A 16,371-nucleotide genomic window follows, 5' to 3' on the forward strand; every position below is an offset into this window, starting at 1 on the left:
CCAGCGGGCCTCGGAGGGAAGCGCCGCCTGACCCGAGGGCCCCCGGGGTTTCCAAGTAGGCGCCCGTGCAGTTCCTGAGGCGCCCACGCCACAGCGGAGCCTGCTGGCTAAGGGTAGGAGAGTGACTGTGTGTGAGTGTGTGGGTGTGGGGACTGGCGGACGCGCACGCGCGCGCAGGACAGTTGAGTAAGGAGGAGTGAGCTCCTACAATCCGGAGAGGGGTGGAGAGAAGGAAATGTGGGAAACATTTGAAGGGACATAGCTTAGTATCAGAGCTAGATATATTCAGAGAAGTGGTGAGGGACAGACACCCACATGGTGGTAAGGTCAGTAGTGGGGCACTGAATCACAGTCAGGCGGGATGTATGGGGGAAGGAACTTGGCCGATCAGAAGCAGTTGGCCTTTATACTTTAATAGAAAACAAAAAATAGAAGTGACATCAGTGCAAATAGAAGGGTTGGAAGCGCCAAGAGCCCATCCCTAAACAGAAGCACCAAAAAGATCAGCGTCAGAATTGACTTTGTGGGAACTCTAGAAAGTAGTTGCAGGTTTGCAGCAACCAAGGAACTCTTGATCAAGAAACAGAGGACTTATACACAGCATAATGGGGACATTACTGGCAACCTTAAAGGAATAAAAGAGATCATAAAACTATGAACAATGAATGCTAACAAACCTAAATAAAACAGGCAAATTCCTTAGAAACACACAACCTACCTAAACTCAAAGAAAAAAAAGGGGGGGGGTGGAATGCGAACAGACTTATAACAAAAGATTGAATCAGTCCTCAAAACTTCCTGACTGAAGAAAAGTCCAGGACCAGATGGCTTCACTAGTGACTTGTATCAAATGTTTAAAGTACAGTTAACACCAGTTCTTCTCTAGCTCTCCTAAGAAATAGAATATTGAACAATTCCTAACTCATTTGATGGGGCCAACATTACCCTGATACCAAAACTGGGCAAAAACATTACAAGAAAAGAAAGCTACAGACCAATACTCCTTGTGAATATAGATTTAAAAAAAAAAAAAAAAAAACCCTCAACAAAGTCTTTGCAAACCAAACCCAACAGAATGTTAAAATAATTACACACCATGATCAAGTAAAATTTATCCCAGAAATGCAAAGCTTTTACGTATAGAGGTCAATCAGTGTAATATATTAAAATACAATGAAGAAAAAAAAATACCATCATGTCAATACAGAAAAAGAATTTGAGAAAATCCAACACTTTCGTGATTAAAAAAAAATTCAACAAAATAGGAATGAACAGAATTTGTTCAATCTGATTAAGGGCACTTTTGAAAAAACTGTAGGCTAACATCATAATGGTGAAAGATAGAGATTTCCTGCTAATATCAGGCAACAAGAAAAGAATGCCTGCTTTTGTTTCTTCTGTTCAAAGTTTTACAAGCAACATTGTCCTGAAAGTTTTAAACCTGAGAAATTAGGCAAGGAAAAAAGAAATGAGGCTTCCACATTGGAAAGAAATAAGTAAATCTCTCTTTCTTTGCAGATATCATGATCTTATATGTAGAACATCCTAAAGAATCCACTAAAAAACTATTAGGGTTAATAAGCAGTTTTAGTGAGGCTGCAGGATAAAAGACCAACACTCCAGAATCAATTGTATTTCTATACATTAGCAATGAACCACCCAAAAAGATTAAGAAACAATTCAGTTTTCAGTAGCATCAAAAAGAATAAAATAGGAATAAATTTAACCAAACATGTGCAGTACCTGTGCACTGAAAATATGAAACATTGCTGGAATTAAAGACTAAATGAATGGGAAAACATCCTATGTTCATGACTTGGAAGACTTAATATTGAAAGATGGAAGACCCAAAATGATCTACACATACAATGCAGTCTCCATGAAAATCCAGTGACCTTTTTTTTTTTGGTAGAAATGGGAAAGCTGATCCATAAATGTATATAGAATTGCAAGGGACCCTAGATACAAGCTTAAAACAGATTAAAATAATTTTGAAAAAAAAAAGTTGGAGTACTCACAGTTCTCATTTTCAAAGCATACTAGAAAGCTAAAGTAAAATAGTGTAGAACTGATATAAAGACAGACATACATTTCATGGAATAGAACTGAGAGTCTAGAAATAAGCCAATAATACCTCTATAGCAATTGATTCTTGACAAGGCTCCTAGATCATTCAATTGGCAAAGAATAGCTTCTTTAACAAATGGTGCTAGGACAATTGGATATCCATGTGAAAAAGAATGAAGTTAGAGTCCTACCTCATACATACATACTCAATCAAAATTAAAGTTTTTGTGCATCAAAGGACACTATCAAGAAAGTGAAATGACAGCACATAAAATGAGAGAAAATATTTATAAATCATATGTTTGATAAAGGTATAATATCCATAATATACAAAGAACACTCACAACTTAAGAACAAAAAGAAAAAACAACTCAATTTAAAAATGGGTAAAGGACTTGAGTAGACATTTCTCCTGAGAAAATATGTGAATGACCAATAAACACATGAAAAGATGCTCAATATCTATGGTCATTAAAGAAATGCAAATTAAACCCACAATTAGATCCCACTTTATACCCACTAGAACGGCTTCTTAAAAAAAAAGAAAAACACAGAAAATAACAAATGTTATTGAGGATATGGAGGTATTGGAACCTTGGTATATTGTTGTAGGAATATTTAATGGTGCAGCTCCTGTGGAAAACAGTTTTACAGTTCCTCAAAAGGTTAAGCACAGTAGTATTACATGAGCCAGTCATTCTACTCCTAGGGATATGACCCAAAGAATTGAAAACAAGTATTCAAACAAACACTTGTATATGAATATAGTACTGGTCACAAGAGCTAAAAGGTGGAAACGACCCAAATATTCATAATGAGATGAAGTAAGTAATGGAATACTAGTCAGCCATAAAAAGGAATGAAGTCCTGGTACATGCTACAACATGGAAGAACAGCAAACACATTAAGCTAAATGAAAGAAGCCAGACACAAAAGGCAACATATTGTATGCTTCCACTTATATGAAATGTCCAGAATAGATAAATCCATAGAGACAAAAGATTAGTGGTGCCCAGGTCTTGAGGACAGAGAGGATTTAATGAATATGCTTAACAGGTGTAGGGTCTCCTTTGGAAGTGATCGAAATGTTTTGGAACTAGATAAATGGTGATGGCTGCACAACATTGTGAGTTTATTATATTCCACCAAATTGTACAGTTTAAAATTGTTAATTTTATGTTATATGAATTGCACCTTGAAAAATAAGTCATGGAGTTATGGTACCGCTACTGCAAAGGAGGCAGCATGACCTCAGCTGGGTCTCAGCTGAAGTTGGAGCCATGTCCCTCCCCCTGTTGTGGTAGAGAAGCTGGAGCTGCTTTTGGTTTGGGTGGTGTTCAGTAGTTACTTCACAGCCCTCTGGAGCCACTGTGGGGGAGTTTACAAAAGCTGGGCGGGACATGGTTGGGGGCAGTTAGTCAAACCCCCAAGCAGGCTGCAGAGCCGGCTCTGTGGTTGTGGACCACCCTGTGCTGGCTCTGTCACATGCTTGCTGCAGAGCTTAGGGCAAAATATCCCAAACCTTGAGAGGCTCAGCTCCTACAGCCAGGTAAGTAGTGTGAGTCTGTCAGTCCGAGGTCTCCATAGAGTTTCTCTTCACCAAATTTTTACCTCATTTCATCCATCTTAAGACCCAGCTCTTGACATTTTATCATCTGAAATCCAGAAGTCATAACAGTCCATGCTGTGTACTCTTACTGCAGCCTACACGTGTCTTTTGGGGAAAAAATACTAGCTTCCAATCAGTGAAATTGGTGTTAAAATGTGTAGTCATGTGTTAATTGATGTCTTTCTCCTCCCTCCTCATGGTGAGGTTCCATAAGGGGTGCTCCATAAATGTTGGCTGAATAAATGAGTAAACAAAATAATACCTTTTTTTTTTTTTTTTTAAGTGAATCTTGGCACTACCACTTGATGGCCGTTTGACACAGGAAAGGCCATGTAACCCATTTAAGTTTCGGATCCGTAGTTCGCTAAATGTCTGTAATAACAACAGTGTCCTGCGGGGTGCGAGGCTGGAAAGAGGAACTGCCCACAGAGGCCTAAAGGACTTGTTCCAGGGGCGCCTGGGTGGCTCAGTGGGTTAAAGCCTCAGCCTTCGGCTCAGGTCATGATCTCAGGGTCCTGGGATCAAACCCGCATCGAGCTCTCTGCTCGGCGGGCAACCTGCCCCCCACCCCACCCCCTCACCGCCTCTCTTCCTACTTGTGATCTCTGTCAAATAGATAAGTGAGATCTTAAAAAGGGGGGGGGGGGGACTTGTTCCAGAAGATTACAGCCCAATAATAAAAAGGCAGAAACAGTGTTGATTTTTTTTCTTTTATAACAATGTATACATGGAAATACAAATGGAAATTTAGGGGGCGAATTAGGCAGATTTATCTAAAGCAGTCTACAGTTTAAAAAGCTTTATTTGATAAATGCCAATTAAAGCCAGCAAGGGTGGGATGGGGTAATTCACTTTGGTTGATTGAAGATCAGACCATTTTTGAGGTGTCTTTAAATCTCAATCATTCTTGAAGTCCTGGCGGTCTGCAGATGGCAGAAAGAAAAAACACATTAGAAACTAGAAATGTGCGACCTATCCCTCCTTCCCCTCTTGGTCTCCCCCATCCTGTATTCCGACGCTTACGAGCAAGGTTCTCAGCCGGCTTCGCTGGCCTCTAATCCAGGTCGACCACCTCTCAGCACAGGTCTGACCGTGAAGGCTGGACCTTGCCAGCCGCCCTCCTCCCCAGCCCCGCCGATAACGCATCGCGTCCACTGCGCGGCTGGCGAAGCTCGCCGAGCTCCGGGCCCGCCAGGCGAGGGCAGGCAGGGCGCGGCCACGTGGGGCCGGAGGAGGGTTTGCGATAGGGAAACCCAGGTATATAAGGCGTGCTGAGGGCATGCCACACACAGTGCCAGGCGCCGGCCATGAAAATCAGCTTTGCGCCTATGGGCAGGCGTCTCTACCACCTGGCGCGGAGCGACTCAGCGACACGCGTAAGCTGGGGGCCCCTGAGGAGCCCGAGCGGCCGGGCAGTATAGGAACATTAGGCTCCAGTCCTGTCATCTTTCCCCCCAGGGTCCTCCGCCCGAACCCGCTAATGGCTTTCTAAAGTTTCTCAAACAAAATCCAGGTTTGGACCCAACATCCTTTCTTTGACTTTCCTCTCTGATGGCGCTGCGTGCACGCTCCAGCCCTCCTTTCTGTCCTCCCAAACCGCCGGGCTTTGCCCTTGAGAGTGTGTAGGCTTCCAGTAGCGAATCTCTTTTTCATCAGTCAGGCTCTCTGACACTCTGAGCCCCTCTTCCAGATCAGACTTCACTCGTATCCGTCACATTGGTCTTAACAAACTAAATCTCTGAAAATACGTTTATTGCTTAAAGTAGGTTTCCCAGAATGTAAGCTCTATGAGGGCAGGACTCCTGTTTTGTCTCATTTACTTTAAGTCCCTTCTAAAATGGAGCTGATTATGTAGTTGAATAAAGAGGAGGAAGGAGGGAGGGAGGGGAGAGTAGGAAGAAAGGAGTGGACGGACTTGTGTGCTTGGGTCAGAGCTCCTAGTTTTGCTTATAAAGGGTTACTCTCTCTGCCTATGGCCCAGTTAGTCCTCCAATCCTTCTCGGCTCTTCAGCTCCTCCCCTTCTTGCTCCGCGCAACCGACGCTACGATTGGTCCCTTGCCCTGCGCTGTGTTCCGAGGCGAACTGCGGTTGGTGGAGAGGGAGGGTGGGCAGGCCAAAGGAGATCGAACTTCCCACGCCGAAAGCGCAAAACTCGCTGCATCTCCGGTCTAGGGTTCTCCCCTGTGAATTCTCAGGCCCCACTAAGGCCCAGAGGGTCTAGTGCCCCAGTTCTGAGCCCAAATGGGATAGATCTTGGAATCTTCAAAGTCACGGTTTACCTTAAATATCATGTTAATTTCATATATATAAAATAGTTCTCCTTTCAGAAAAAATCAGTTAAGTTGGTATTTCGGGCAAGTAGGACTGGAGGTGGAGAAGGGGTGCCGCAAGAGAAGAAGGCCGCTTTGTGGTTGTAGAAGGAGAAGGCAAAGAGGATCACATGGCCATCTCCCTTTCTCAGCGATCTCTCTCGAAGAGAGGATAAAGCTTAAGAGAGGGTCTCTTTCTCAGTGAATGTAGCAAATCCCCGTGTACAGACTGCCAGGGTTGGAGAGAACTCTCTCCCTTGGGCAGCTCTGGAAAACACCACCGCATAGAGTAGAGGGTCAGATTTAGTCAAATTTTGCAGTAGAGTTGGGGGAGATGGATTTCTGCCAGACGATGCCACGTGCAAATGCTTGTGGGGTTGGTCCAGCTATCTGGGTATGCTAATGTGGAAACCGAGGGTAGCTGAATGGATGCTGCTGCCTGCTAATTTGGAGGAAGAGGGGCCATTACACCCTAGCCTCCTGAGTCATCAATATTACAGTCTAGGGCTTGAGCTCGGGAGACGGTGAGTGTTTGCGGGAATAGGGGCACGGTTTGTGGGATAGGCTTAAACTTGTGGAAATCCATCTAGGCTATTTCCTGTCCGCAGCCCAAGCGACGCAGTCCATTGGGACAGTGGAATTGTCTTACAAGGTGGCAGCGTGAGAGCTGAGGCGAGACCCAAGACCTTGCTCTCCCGAAGCCAAGGTTCTTTTCTGAAAAAGAAGTATGCAGTGGGCTGCAGAAGCTCTCCGAGTTTTAACTCTTAACTCTGCCACCTCACCTGCAGGACCTTCCGCAACCTCTGAATGGGAGTGGCTACCACCTTCGGTGGCCCCCGAGGCTGCGCCCAGGTACTGGGCGACTGCGTGGTGGCCCCGCTCCTCAGCCAGGTCCACGGGCAGGCGGCCCCAGGCATCGCGCACGTCCAGCCGCGCCCCGGCTCGGTGCAACACGACGAGCGTGTCCAGGAAGCCCTCCCGGGCCGCGTCGTGCACAGGTCGGGTGAGAGTGACGGGGTCCGCGCAGTTGGGATCGGCGCCGTGGAGCAGCAGCAGCTCGGCCACGCGGGTGCTGCCCATCATCATGACCTGCCAGAGAGAGCAGAGTGGTCAGGGCAGGGACGGGTGGTAGGGGCAAGAAAAAAGAAGCTAGGGTGCCTGGGTGGCTCAGTGGGTTAAGCCTCTGCCTTCCGCCCAGGTCATGATCTCAGGGTCCAGGAATCAAGACCCGCATGAGGCTCTCTGCTCAGCAGGGAGCCTGCTTCCCCCCCCCCCTGCCTGCTGCTCTGCTTACTTGTGATCTCTCTCTATCAAATAAATAAATAAAATCTTAAAAAAAAAAAAAAAAAAAGAATAAAGAAGCTATTTGTGAAGCCTCCACGCTGTGCAGATGCCCAGTACAAGCCACAGGTATCTAGTTACTCTATTTGCTTTCAGTTACCAGCTCCCTTAGCCAGTTCTACTGATTCCATTTTTCTCTACACACTGAATTCCATTATATCCTCCAAACTTTTGCAGAGTTCCAGCCACACACACAACATTGCCAGAGTCAAAAACAATAACAAAAGGGTGAAAGACAAACTGGCTTCTAAGCCTAACCTCCTCTTTCATTTTGATTGCCCCTCTCATTTTGATACAAAATTATGTAAGGCCCAGAGATTTTATATGGTTTTCTGCTGTATATCCAAGCCCAGAACATGGTAAATGTTAAAAAGTGAAAATGAAAACAACAACAGACCTTTAAATTCTTATAAAATTTTTAATTTACACTTAGCTTCCCAAAACGTTGAATTCTGACCAGCCCTCAAATTCCTTCTTGTGGTAAGCTAAATGATGCTCCCAAAAAAGTCTACTAACTCACACTTGAAAGCTGTGACTATATTACCTTACATGGGAAAAGAGACTTGGCAAGTGTAATTAAATTATGTATTTTGAAGAAGATTAATGTGAATTGTCAGGATGGGCCCAATGTAATCATAAGTTTCCTTATAAGAAGGTTACAGGAAAAAGAACTAAGAATGGAGGTCAGAGAGAAGATGCAGGGGCCATGAGCCAAGGAATGCTGATGGTCACTAGAAGTTGGAAAAGACAGGGAAACAGATTTCCCTCTAGAACTTCAAAGAAAAAAAAATGCAGCCCTATGGATCCATTTTAGACTATTGACCTCCAGAACTATAAGATGATAAATTTATGTTGGTTTGAGACACGAAAGTTGTGGTAATTTGTTACAGCAGAAATAGGAAACTAAGAAACTTCCCAAGTTTAACTCTGAGATCAAACAGGAGGTGCTCCCCTCATTTTGTTCATAAATCATCTTTGAAACAAAGTCATTACCAAAGGGGAATTTTTAAATAGTATCCACAATCACAGCAACCTTAAGATTTGAGTGTTGCATGGTGGATAGTAAAGACAATTCTTTTTAGGTCAACCATTATTAGATATTAGCTAGACAACAGTGACTGTATAAAGAAAAATTCCTTATTTTTAACTACATTCTACATTAAACATGAATTATTTAATTTCTCTAAACCAAGGAAACATATTAAGTTATACTATAGTGGTTGATTCTTGTCCTAGAGAAAGTGAAACTGATTTAATTTTCAAAAAGATAGAAAATATAAGTGAACCAAATTACAGCTACAAAAATAAAAACTTGCAGTGGTTTAGAACAATTCAGTGTTTTAAAAGAAAAACTTAGTCCATTACTTATTTATGCAAGACTTCTAATAGATTACAGTGTCAGTTTCTAGAACAAAGGGACCACACCCAAGGATGCCATAATCTTGGGAGCTGTAAGGCAAGTGCCAGAGTTAGAAAACTCATGTCTAAAACCTCTACTTAGAAGTCAACCTCATGTCTATGTATAATGCAGATGAAAACATGATAGATGAAACATTTTTTGAATCCAATGAAATATGTCATCATTTAACTGATTTTACAGGTTTTCATTATATTTTTGCAGTATTGAAGTATGAAAGGAAACCTAACATTTAAATATTTTAATAGCAATCCAAAGCAAAAAGAAAAACATCAAATGAATTTTTGTAGAGTGCTTAAATCCATTTGGTAAGATATTAACCTTTATTAAAATTTTCTATGAACTAATTAGTTTTATATTAAACACAAGTTTGGTTAGGATTCTAAACCAAAATCATGACCCCTTTTCTCTATGTTCTTATCTTCCCTAGTTTAAAAAAAAAATTGTTAAAACTAATTATCCAATTCTCTCTTCTTTTTTCTTTTTGATTTAAACACATGAAGTCTCTTCTAACATATTCCAGAACTTCAAGGTTAAACTCACAGTCACCAAGCAAAATTTTAGGGAAATTAGGAATTATGCATGCATACTTTTTAAAGGACTCATGCTTTTCTTCTACCATCACACGATCTCTCTCCTCTCAAAATCTTTTCACACTTTAAATCCCAAATAATCTCAGACTTTAAGGCATTTTGGTTTTATTTTTATATCTGTATTTTAAAGTATAAAATTTATCCTGTGTAGCATAGTTTCAGGAAAGGGAAGATTGACTTGTGAAATCCGTGAAGTTGCAGGTACAGTTACTTTCCTTTGTCTTGTTATGCTGGAATGTGTGCAGTAAGTCTTTGTTTCACATACATTTAATTTTTCAGAATCAGAAATCACTATCGACACTGGGAATAAAACTAGGGTGGTGACTGCCAAGAAGAAATCGTTTTTTTAGCCTGGATTTAGGAAGTTAGTGACGGCAAACAACCACCACAAATAATAAACACCCCCCCACCTCCACTCCTACACACAACTGAAGTGAGGAGGGGAGAAACGACATTTTTGAACGGTGAGGAATTGAAAACTCTGTCCCAAATAAGTCAATCTATAGCAAGAAAGTAAAAAATAAGAAAAATAATAGGAGATACCTTCAAAATAGTAACTAAGTTGACATTATTTCAGACAAGATCACACAAATGTTTTTCTTCATATATATCTGTGTTACCAAAATTCTTAGAACAAGCATGTATTTTCCTTACTCGGTTAAAGTAAAAATAAACACAATAATATATAGTTGCTTCTGGATAATTTCAACTGATATTTATTCAATTTACACGGCAGAAGGTTTCCATTGCAATCCCCCCCCACACCCCCCCCCCACCACCAAAGGCAGATGATCAGCTCCCTTCGGGGATCTTTGAGTTCCGGGCTAGTGGGTCAAACAAACCTTCCATTCTTTAAAATCTTGCTTTTTACCGCAAACTTTCGCAACCGTGTATCAGATAAAGAACATACCTCGGACTGTATTAACACGAGTAGGTTCATCGCCCCCCCCATCTCCATACCACTCTAGGAATCTTCACCCCACGTGCCTCCTCGTTTTGCTCTGTGGCTTCCTAAGCCCCCAGGACGTGGACACGGGGAGGTCTCGGCTCCAAAGTCCACCTGAGAACTCACCAAGAAGTCTCCCCTTCACGGAGAATCGAAACGCCGGCCTGGTTCCGACTGTCTTACAAACCTTGCGCTCCTAAGTCGCCCGCCGTTCCCCCTCCTCCGGCAGGGCGGCTGGCTCACCCACCTGAATCGGGCTCCGAGCCTGGCGGTTCAGCGCGTTGGGCTGCACCCCAGCCGCGAGCAGCGCCCGCACCTCGTCAGCCCGGCCCCGGGCTGCGGCCGTGGCTAGCCTGTCTGCGGAGGGCTCCATGCGGCTCCCCAGCGCTGGCCCCCCTGGCTGGCTCCCTCCCCTCTCCCCTCGCCTCCGCTGCACTCGGGCGCCAGTGGCCCGCCCCAGCCTCGCGTGACCAGCCCGCCCCTCCTCTCTCCACCTCCGGGACCGGCGGAAGCCACCCCCAGACTCTTGCCCGCTGGAGGAGTCCTGCGGGAGTCTTCCCACCCGGAGAGCGCCGTTCTGCTTCCCCGAGGCGGCGCCCTTCGCTCGAACTCGCTGTGAACGTGAAGCCCGCCCCGCCGCCCGAAGTCGCCCCTCGCGGGGCCTCTGCTGTCCGGGCTTGCCCGGGAGGCTGGCGCCGGGAGCGTGACAAGGCCGTTGGGGGAGGGCGCCCGGGACCCGCCGCCGCCGCCCCCACCCCCACCCCGCGGCCCCCGCCCGCGTCGCCAGCCCTCCTCCCGGCGCTGTGCTCCCCCTGCCCCCAGCTGAGACTCGCTCGAGGTCTCAGAGCGAGTTCAGTGGGTTAAGGCGACTTTGCTCTCCTGTTTCCTTCCTCCCCTGCACAACCTCTCGCATTTGAAAGCCGCGCAGGATTCCTAACCGCTTATTTCCAACCAGGGTGTTTGATGTCGTAGACGAAGCATTGCTTCCTCTTTTCATCAGGAGAAACAGCAAACTCCGGGTGATCAGGGCCCTGCCGTGTCACTGTGAGGCTTCCCTACTCTTAGACAACTGTCCCCCTTCTACCGTTCCAACACCTGGGTTCACATGCTGAGTCCACCATGCTAAAAATCCTTGCTCAAACATTCATTTGGGGGAGTTTGCCCACCTGCCAGCAGCCTATCCTCACTACACACACCCCCCACACACACCCCCACACCCTGTGAAACGGATGGCGAAGGCGAAGGTTTCCCAAACTTGTGCAATGCCCAGTGTTAGTGCTTTTTGTACAGGGGCTGGTTCAGAGAAGATGAGGTCTGTTTTAACAGAGATGATGGAGATTTCTGCCAACAAGCAGATAGGAAGCTGGCGAGAGAGTTATTGGGCTGACAGACTCCGCTCTTAATACATAATTACTCCTAGACAAGAAAAAAAGGTGCTCAGAGCTCTAGAAACAGAGTTGCTTAGTGAGTCAGAGTCTCTCACATTCACCTCGTGTCCAGAGCCTCCCGGGAGAACAGCGGAAAGGCGCGCTCCCCCATTGGAAAGACTCCCGCTCCTTTCCCGCACCCCCCCCCCAACCCCAACCATCTCTTTTTCCTACTGGAAAAAGCTCACAGTTATCTTAGTTATTAAATGGGAGGCTACGAATCGTCCCTACTTCATCGGGCTGTTGTGAGTTTTAAATGAATTGATGAACATATTTAGAACAGCGTGGCACATCTTGAGCTAATACCTTAGCTCTTAAATTTTATATTTTGAGGATTCTCTTATAGTCTTGCTGTGAGGCACAGAGAATAAAATGCTTTGGATAGAATTATGAATATTATATGAAAGGGAAGGCCAAGAAGACCCTAATCACTGAAAAGATAAAGGACACCCTCCACTGCCCTCATATTTAATGAAAAGTTCAACAGAACTAAGAGCAAAAGAAAATCCAGCATGGTTCTAATTTTACCTGTGGTTATTACTTTTTCCTGTGGCTAATATATTTTTAAATATATATTATTTTTAAAAATTGGATCGCTCAGGCTTTGCTGGTGCCTTAAAGCACACGCTTAATCTTTACTAGATAACACAGCCTACTCAAAATTTATGTTTCAATCCCTGGTTGACTTCTCTTCAAGCCCCCAAAACACTTTCAGTTGCTGTTAGTTCAAGCAAAACATGGAGTTTTAAAATGATACTGGGACGCCTGGGTGGCTCAGTTGGTTAAGCAGCTGCCTTCGGCTCAGGTCATGATCCCAGCGTCCTGGGATCGAGTCCCACATGGGGCTCCTTGCTCGGCGGGGAGCCTGATTCTCCCTCTGCCTCTGCCTGCCATTCTGTCTGCCTGTGCTCGCTCTCTCCCCCTTTCTCTCTCTGATAAATAAATAAAATTAAAAATTAGAAATCTTGTGTAAATAAGTGATAATAGTAGTGTAAAACTTTCTTGGTTTTTCTTTTAGAGAACCTACCATACCCCCAACTTACTCTTCCATATCAGCTCAGACCTGAGGGCCAGTACCTTAGAAGAAATAAAATATAAATCCCAGGATCCTGGTACTGGGTTTTTCAGCCTCAGATTGCCCGGGATTCATAATATATTTCACAGGTTGATTAAATGAGATGATGAAGCCAAAGAGCTTTATGAATCCTAAACTTTGTTCCATATTATCATTCCCAAAATTAATTTTCCTCCTCCTTGAGAATGTCATGGCCTTATTTAGGTTTGTGCTCCCTTGGCAGTTTTGCAAATCTATGCTATGAATTTTTAACTTAGTTCAATTTTGATCTGTTTTTTTAAGAAAAAGTGTAACACAGGTTCATTCATTCAACAAACTCAGAGGCTAAGGGTGGGGCATGGTGGCAGTGGGGTGTTAAACATATGGGTTCTAGAGTAGGGCTGCTTGAGTTCAAAGCTGTACTTTTCATTTAAGGCTCTATAACTTTGAACAAAGTTATTGCATCTAGGTTTGTTTTCCCATCCGTATACATGAGATAATAATAGTACTTGCTTCAAACAGTTGTTGTAGGTATTAAATTGGCATTACATGTAATGTGTGTTGAAGAGCAAAGGGAAGCAGAGGATGACACAAGAAAATGAAAAGGGAACCAAACTTCTGATGGCTTGGGCAGAGGCTGCATGGATGCTGAAAGCAGACCCAAGCCTTGGAGAGAGGCCTAGGAGTATGAAGACAATAAAAGGAAAAGAAAGATGTTCCAAGCAGAGGTGAGAGCATGTGAAAAGGCATAAAATTTGGGACCACTGAAAATCATTCACTGGGATATGGCAAGAAGCTAGAGATATAAACTCGTGGAAAAAGCCTTTCAAAGGAGCCTGGGAAGGGCAGCTCAGACTGTCAGAAGGAAAGCCAGGGATGTATGGGATGGCAAGGAAGTGGGGACACTATGTGGACTGTTTTTCCCCAGCTTAGCCTTGATAGTTCATAGCAATATAGTGTGACGGGAGGTAGGTGGAAGGGTGGAGAGAACCTAAGCACTCACAAGGAAAGGTGCCAGGTGAAGAGAAGGACAGCTAGAAGGACTCAGGAAAGATAAGGTGTTTCTGAGGACCCCAGGTCCCTAAAAAGGCAAAAAGAAAAGGAATACAAGGCACAGGGAGTGGTCATAAATTTGGACACAGAAGATATAGCTAGATTTGAGAAAGGAGAAAAGGTCAGGGCAGGGAGGAAGTTGAAGCACTTCCTTTCATGAACGAAGAGGCTGGCTTGTTTGCAGTGAGGATAAGATGGTGGGTTAGGAAGTGAGAGTAAATGGCATATCTTTGTCAGGGCTAGTATCCAAAATATATAAAGAACTTAGCAAATGCAATTACCCCCCCAACAAAAAACCAAATAATCCACTTAAAAAATGGACAGAAGACATGAATAGCCATTTCTCCAAAGAAGACGTATGGATGGCCAGCAGACACATGAAAAGATGCTCAACATCATTCATCATCACGGAAATGCAAATCAAAACTACAATGAGATATCATCTCACACCTGTCAGAATGACTAAAATATTTAAAAAGATTTTATGTATTTGACAGAGAGAGCAGCAGAGGGCAAGAGAAGCAGACTCCCTGCTGAGCAGGAAGCCTGATGTGGGACTTAGTGCCAGGATCCCAGGATCATAACCTGAGCTGAAGGCAGATGCTTAACTGACTGAGCCACCCAGGCACCCCAAAATGTCTAAAATTAACACAAGAAACAACATGTATTGGTGAGGATGTGGAGAAAGGGGAACCCTCTTACACTGTTGGTGGGAATGCAAACTGGTGCAGCCGCTCTGGAAAACAGTATGGAGGTTCCTCAAAAAGTTAAAAATAGAGCTACCCTGGGGTGCCTGGGTGGCTCAGTTGGTTAAATGTCGGACTCTTGATTTCAGTTCAGGTCATGATCTCAGGGCTGTGAGATTGAGCCCTGCATGGGGCTCCAGGGTCTGCTTTGAGATTCTCTATCTCCCTCTGTCCCTTCCTCTCTTAAAAAAAAAAAAAAAAAAAGAAAAGAAAAGAAAAAGAAAAAGAAAGAAAGAAAGAAAGAAAAGAAAGAATTACCCTTTGATCCAGCAGTCATACTACTAGGTATTTACCCAAAGAATACAAAATTCTAATTCAAAGGGATACATGTACCCTGATGTTTACAGTGGTGTTATCTGCAAAAGCCAATTATGGAAAGAGGCCAAGTGTCCAGCAACTGATGAATGGATAAAGACATACAGACAGACACATACACTGGAATATTACTCAGCCATCAAAAAGAATGAAATCTTGGCATTTGTAATGATGTGGATGGAATTTGAGAGTATTACGCTAAGGGAAATAAGTTGGTCTGAGAAAGACAAATACCATATATTCCACTCATATGTGGAATTTAAGAAACAAAAAAATCTTAGGGGAAATAAAAGAGAGTCAAACCAAGAGAAACAGACTCTTAAGTATAGAGAACAAACTGATGGTTACCAGGGGGAGGGCGGTGTGGGATGGATGAAATGGGTGATGGGGATTAAGGAGGGCAGTTGTTATGGGCACCAGGTATTGTATGTAAGCAATCATACGATCACTAAATGTACACACGAAACTAATATTAATATTAGTGAATCGCTAAGATGTACACCTGCAACTAATATTACACTGTATGTTAACTAACTGGAACTTAAATGAAAATTACGTTTAAAAAAGGAAGTGAGAGTGGTGAAGATTTAGAATATCTGTGATGAGGAGAGAGGGATGGGCTGAGTAGGACTTAGAGAAATATTTCATTAGGCTGGAGAACCCAGCTGAGGGTGGAGATCATGACACAACAAGAGAACCTATTTTACTTAAAGAAAGCCTCTCAATGGTGCTGCCCCAGTAACCCTACAAATCAAAGGATTTGGTGGAAAGGGTGGGGAAGTTTGGGAACACTGAAAATAATTCACTGAAATGGCCACGGTCACCAAACTATGGAAAGAACCAAGATGCCCTTCAACGGACGAATGGATAAGGAAAATGTGGTCCATATAGACTATGGAGTATTATGCCTCCATCAGAAAAGATGAATACCCAACTTTTGTAGCAACATGGATGGGACTCGAAGAGATTATGCTGAGTGAAATAAGTCAAGCATAGAGAGTCAATATTCATATGGTTTCACTTATTTGTGGAGCATAACAAATAGCATGGAGGACATGGGGAGTTAGAGAGGAGAAGGGAGTTGGGGTAAATTGGAAGGGGAGGTGAATCACAAGAGACTATGGACTCTGAAAAACAATCTGAGGGGTTTGAAGTGGCGGGGGGGTGGGAGGTTGGGGGAACCAGGTGGTGGGTATTATAGAGGGCACGGATTGTGTGGAGCACTGGGTGTGGTGAAAAAATAATGAATACTGTTATGCTAAAAATAAATAAATTAATTAAAAAAAAGAAAAGAAAATAATTCACTGGGATGTATGGGGAGAAGTTGGAAAATAAAATGGAAAAATAGCCTTCGGGGCATCTGGGTGGCTCAGTCATTAAGTGACTGCCTTTGGCTCAGGTCATGGTCTCAGGGTCCAGGGATGGATCCCCGCATCAGGCTCCCTGCTAATCGGGAAGCCTGCTTCTTCTCCCACTCCCACTCCCCCTGCTGG

The 16,371-nt window shown here is 43.9% G+C and overlaps 1 protein-coding gene and 1 long non-coding RNA gene across 3 annotated transcripts in view; one reads left to right on the top strand and one right to left on the bottom strand.

Moving 5' to 3' along the window:
* The first annotated feature begins 23 nt into the window (after nucleotides 1-23).
* Nucleotides 24-16,371, top strand: part of LOC309846496 — a 26,692-nt gene continuing 10,344 nt past the window's right edge. For both annotated transcript variants that reach the window (XR_014301960.1, XR_014301961.1), the window contains exon 1: nucleotides 24-113. This is a non-coding gene — a long non-coding RNA (uncharacterized lncRNA). The remainder of the gene's footprint in view (nucleotides 114-16,371) is intronic.
* Nucleotides 4,461-16,371, bottom strand: part of LOC309846484 (tumor suppressor ARF-like) — a 26,190-nt gene continuing 14,279 nt past the window's right edge. Inside the window, exons 2-3 of the mRNA XM_082695392.1 lie at nucleotides 6,769-7,075; nucleotides 4,461-4,599 (exon numbers count right to left, since the gene is read on the bottom strand). Coding sequence (XP_082551518.1) covers nucleotides 6,870-7,075 — 206 coding nt within the window. The 3' untranslated portion in view covers nucleotides 4,461-4,599; nucleotides 6,769-6,869. The remainder of the gene's footprint in view (nucleotides 4,600-6,768; nucleotides 7,076-16,371) is intronic.

The sequence above is a fragment of the Mustela nivalis genome (assembly GCF_964662115.1).
Source record: "Mustela nivalis genome assembly, chromosome: 13".
Lineage (NCBI taxonomy): Eukaryota > Metazoa > Chordata > Mammalia > Carnivora > Mustelidae > Mustela > Mustela nivalis.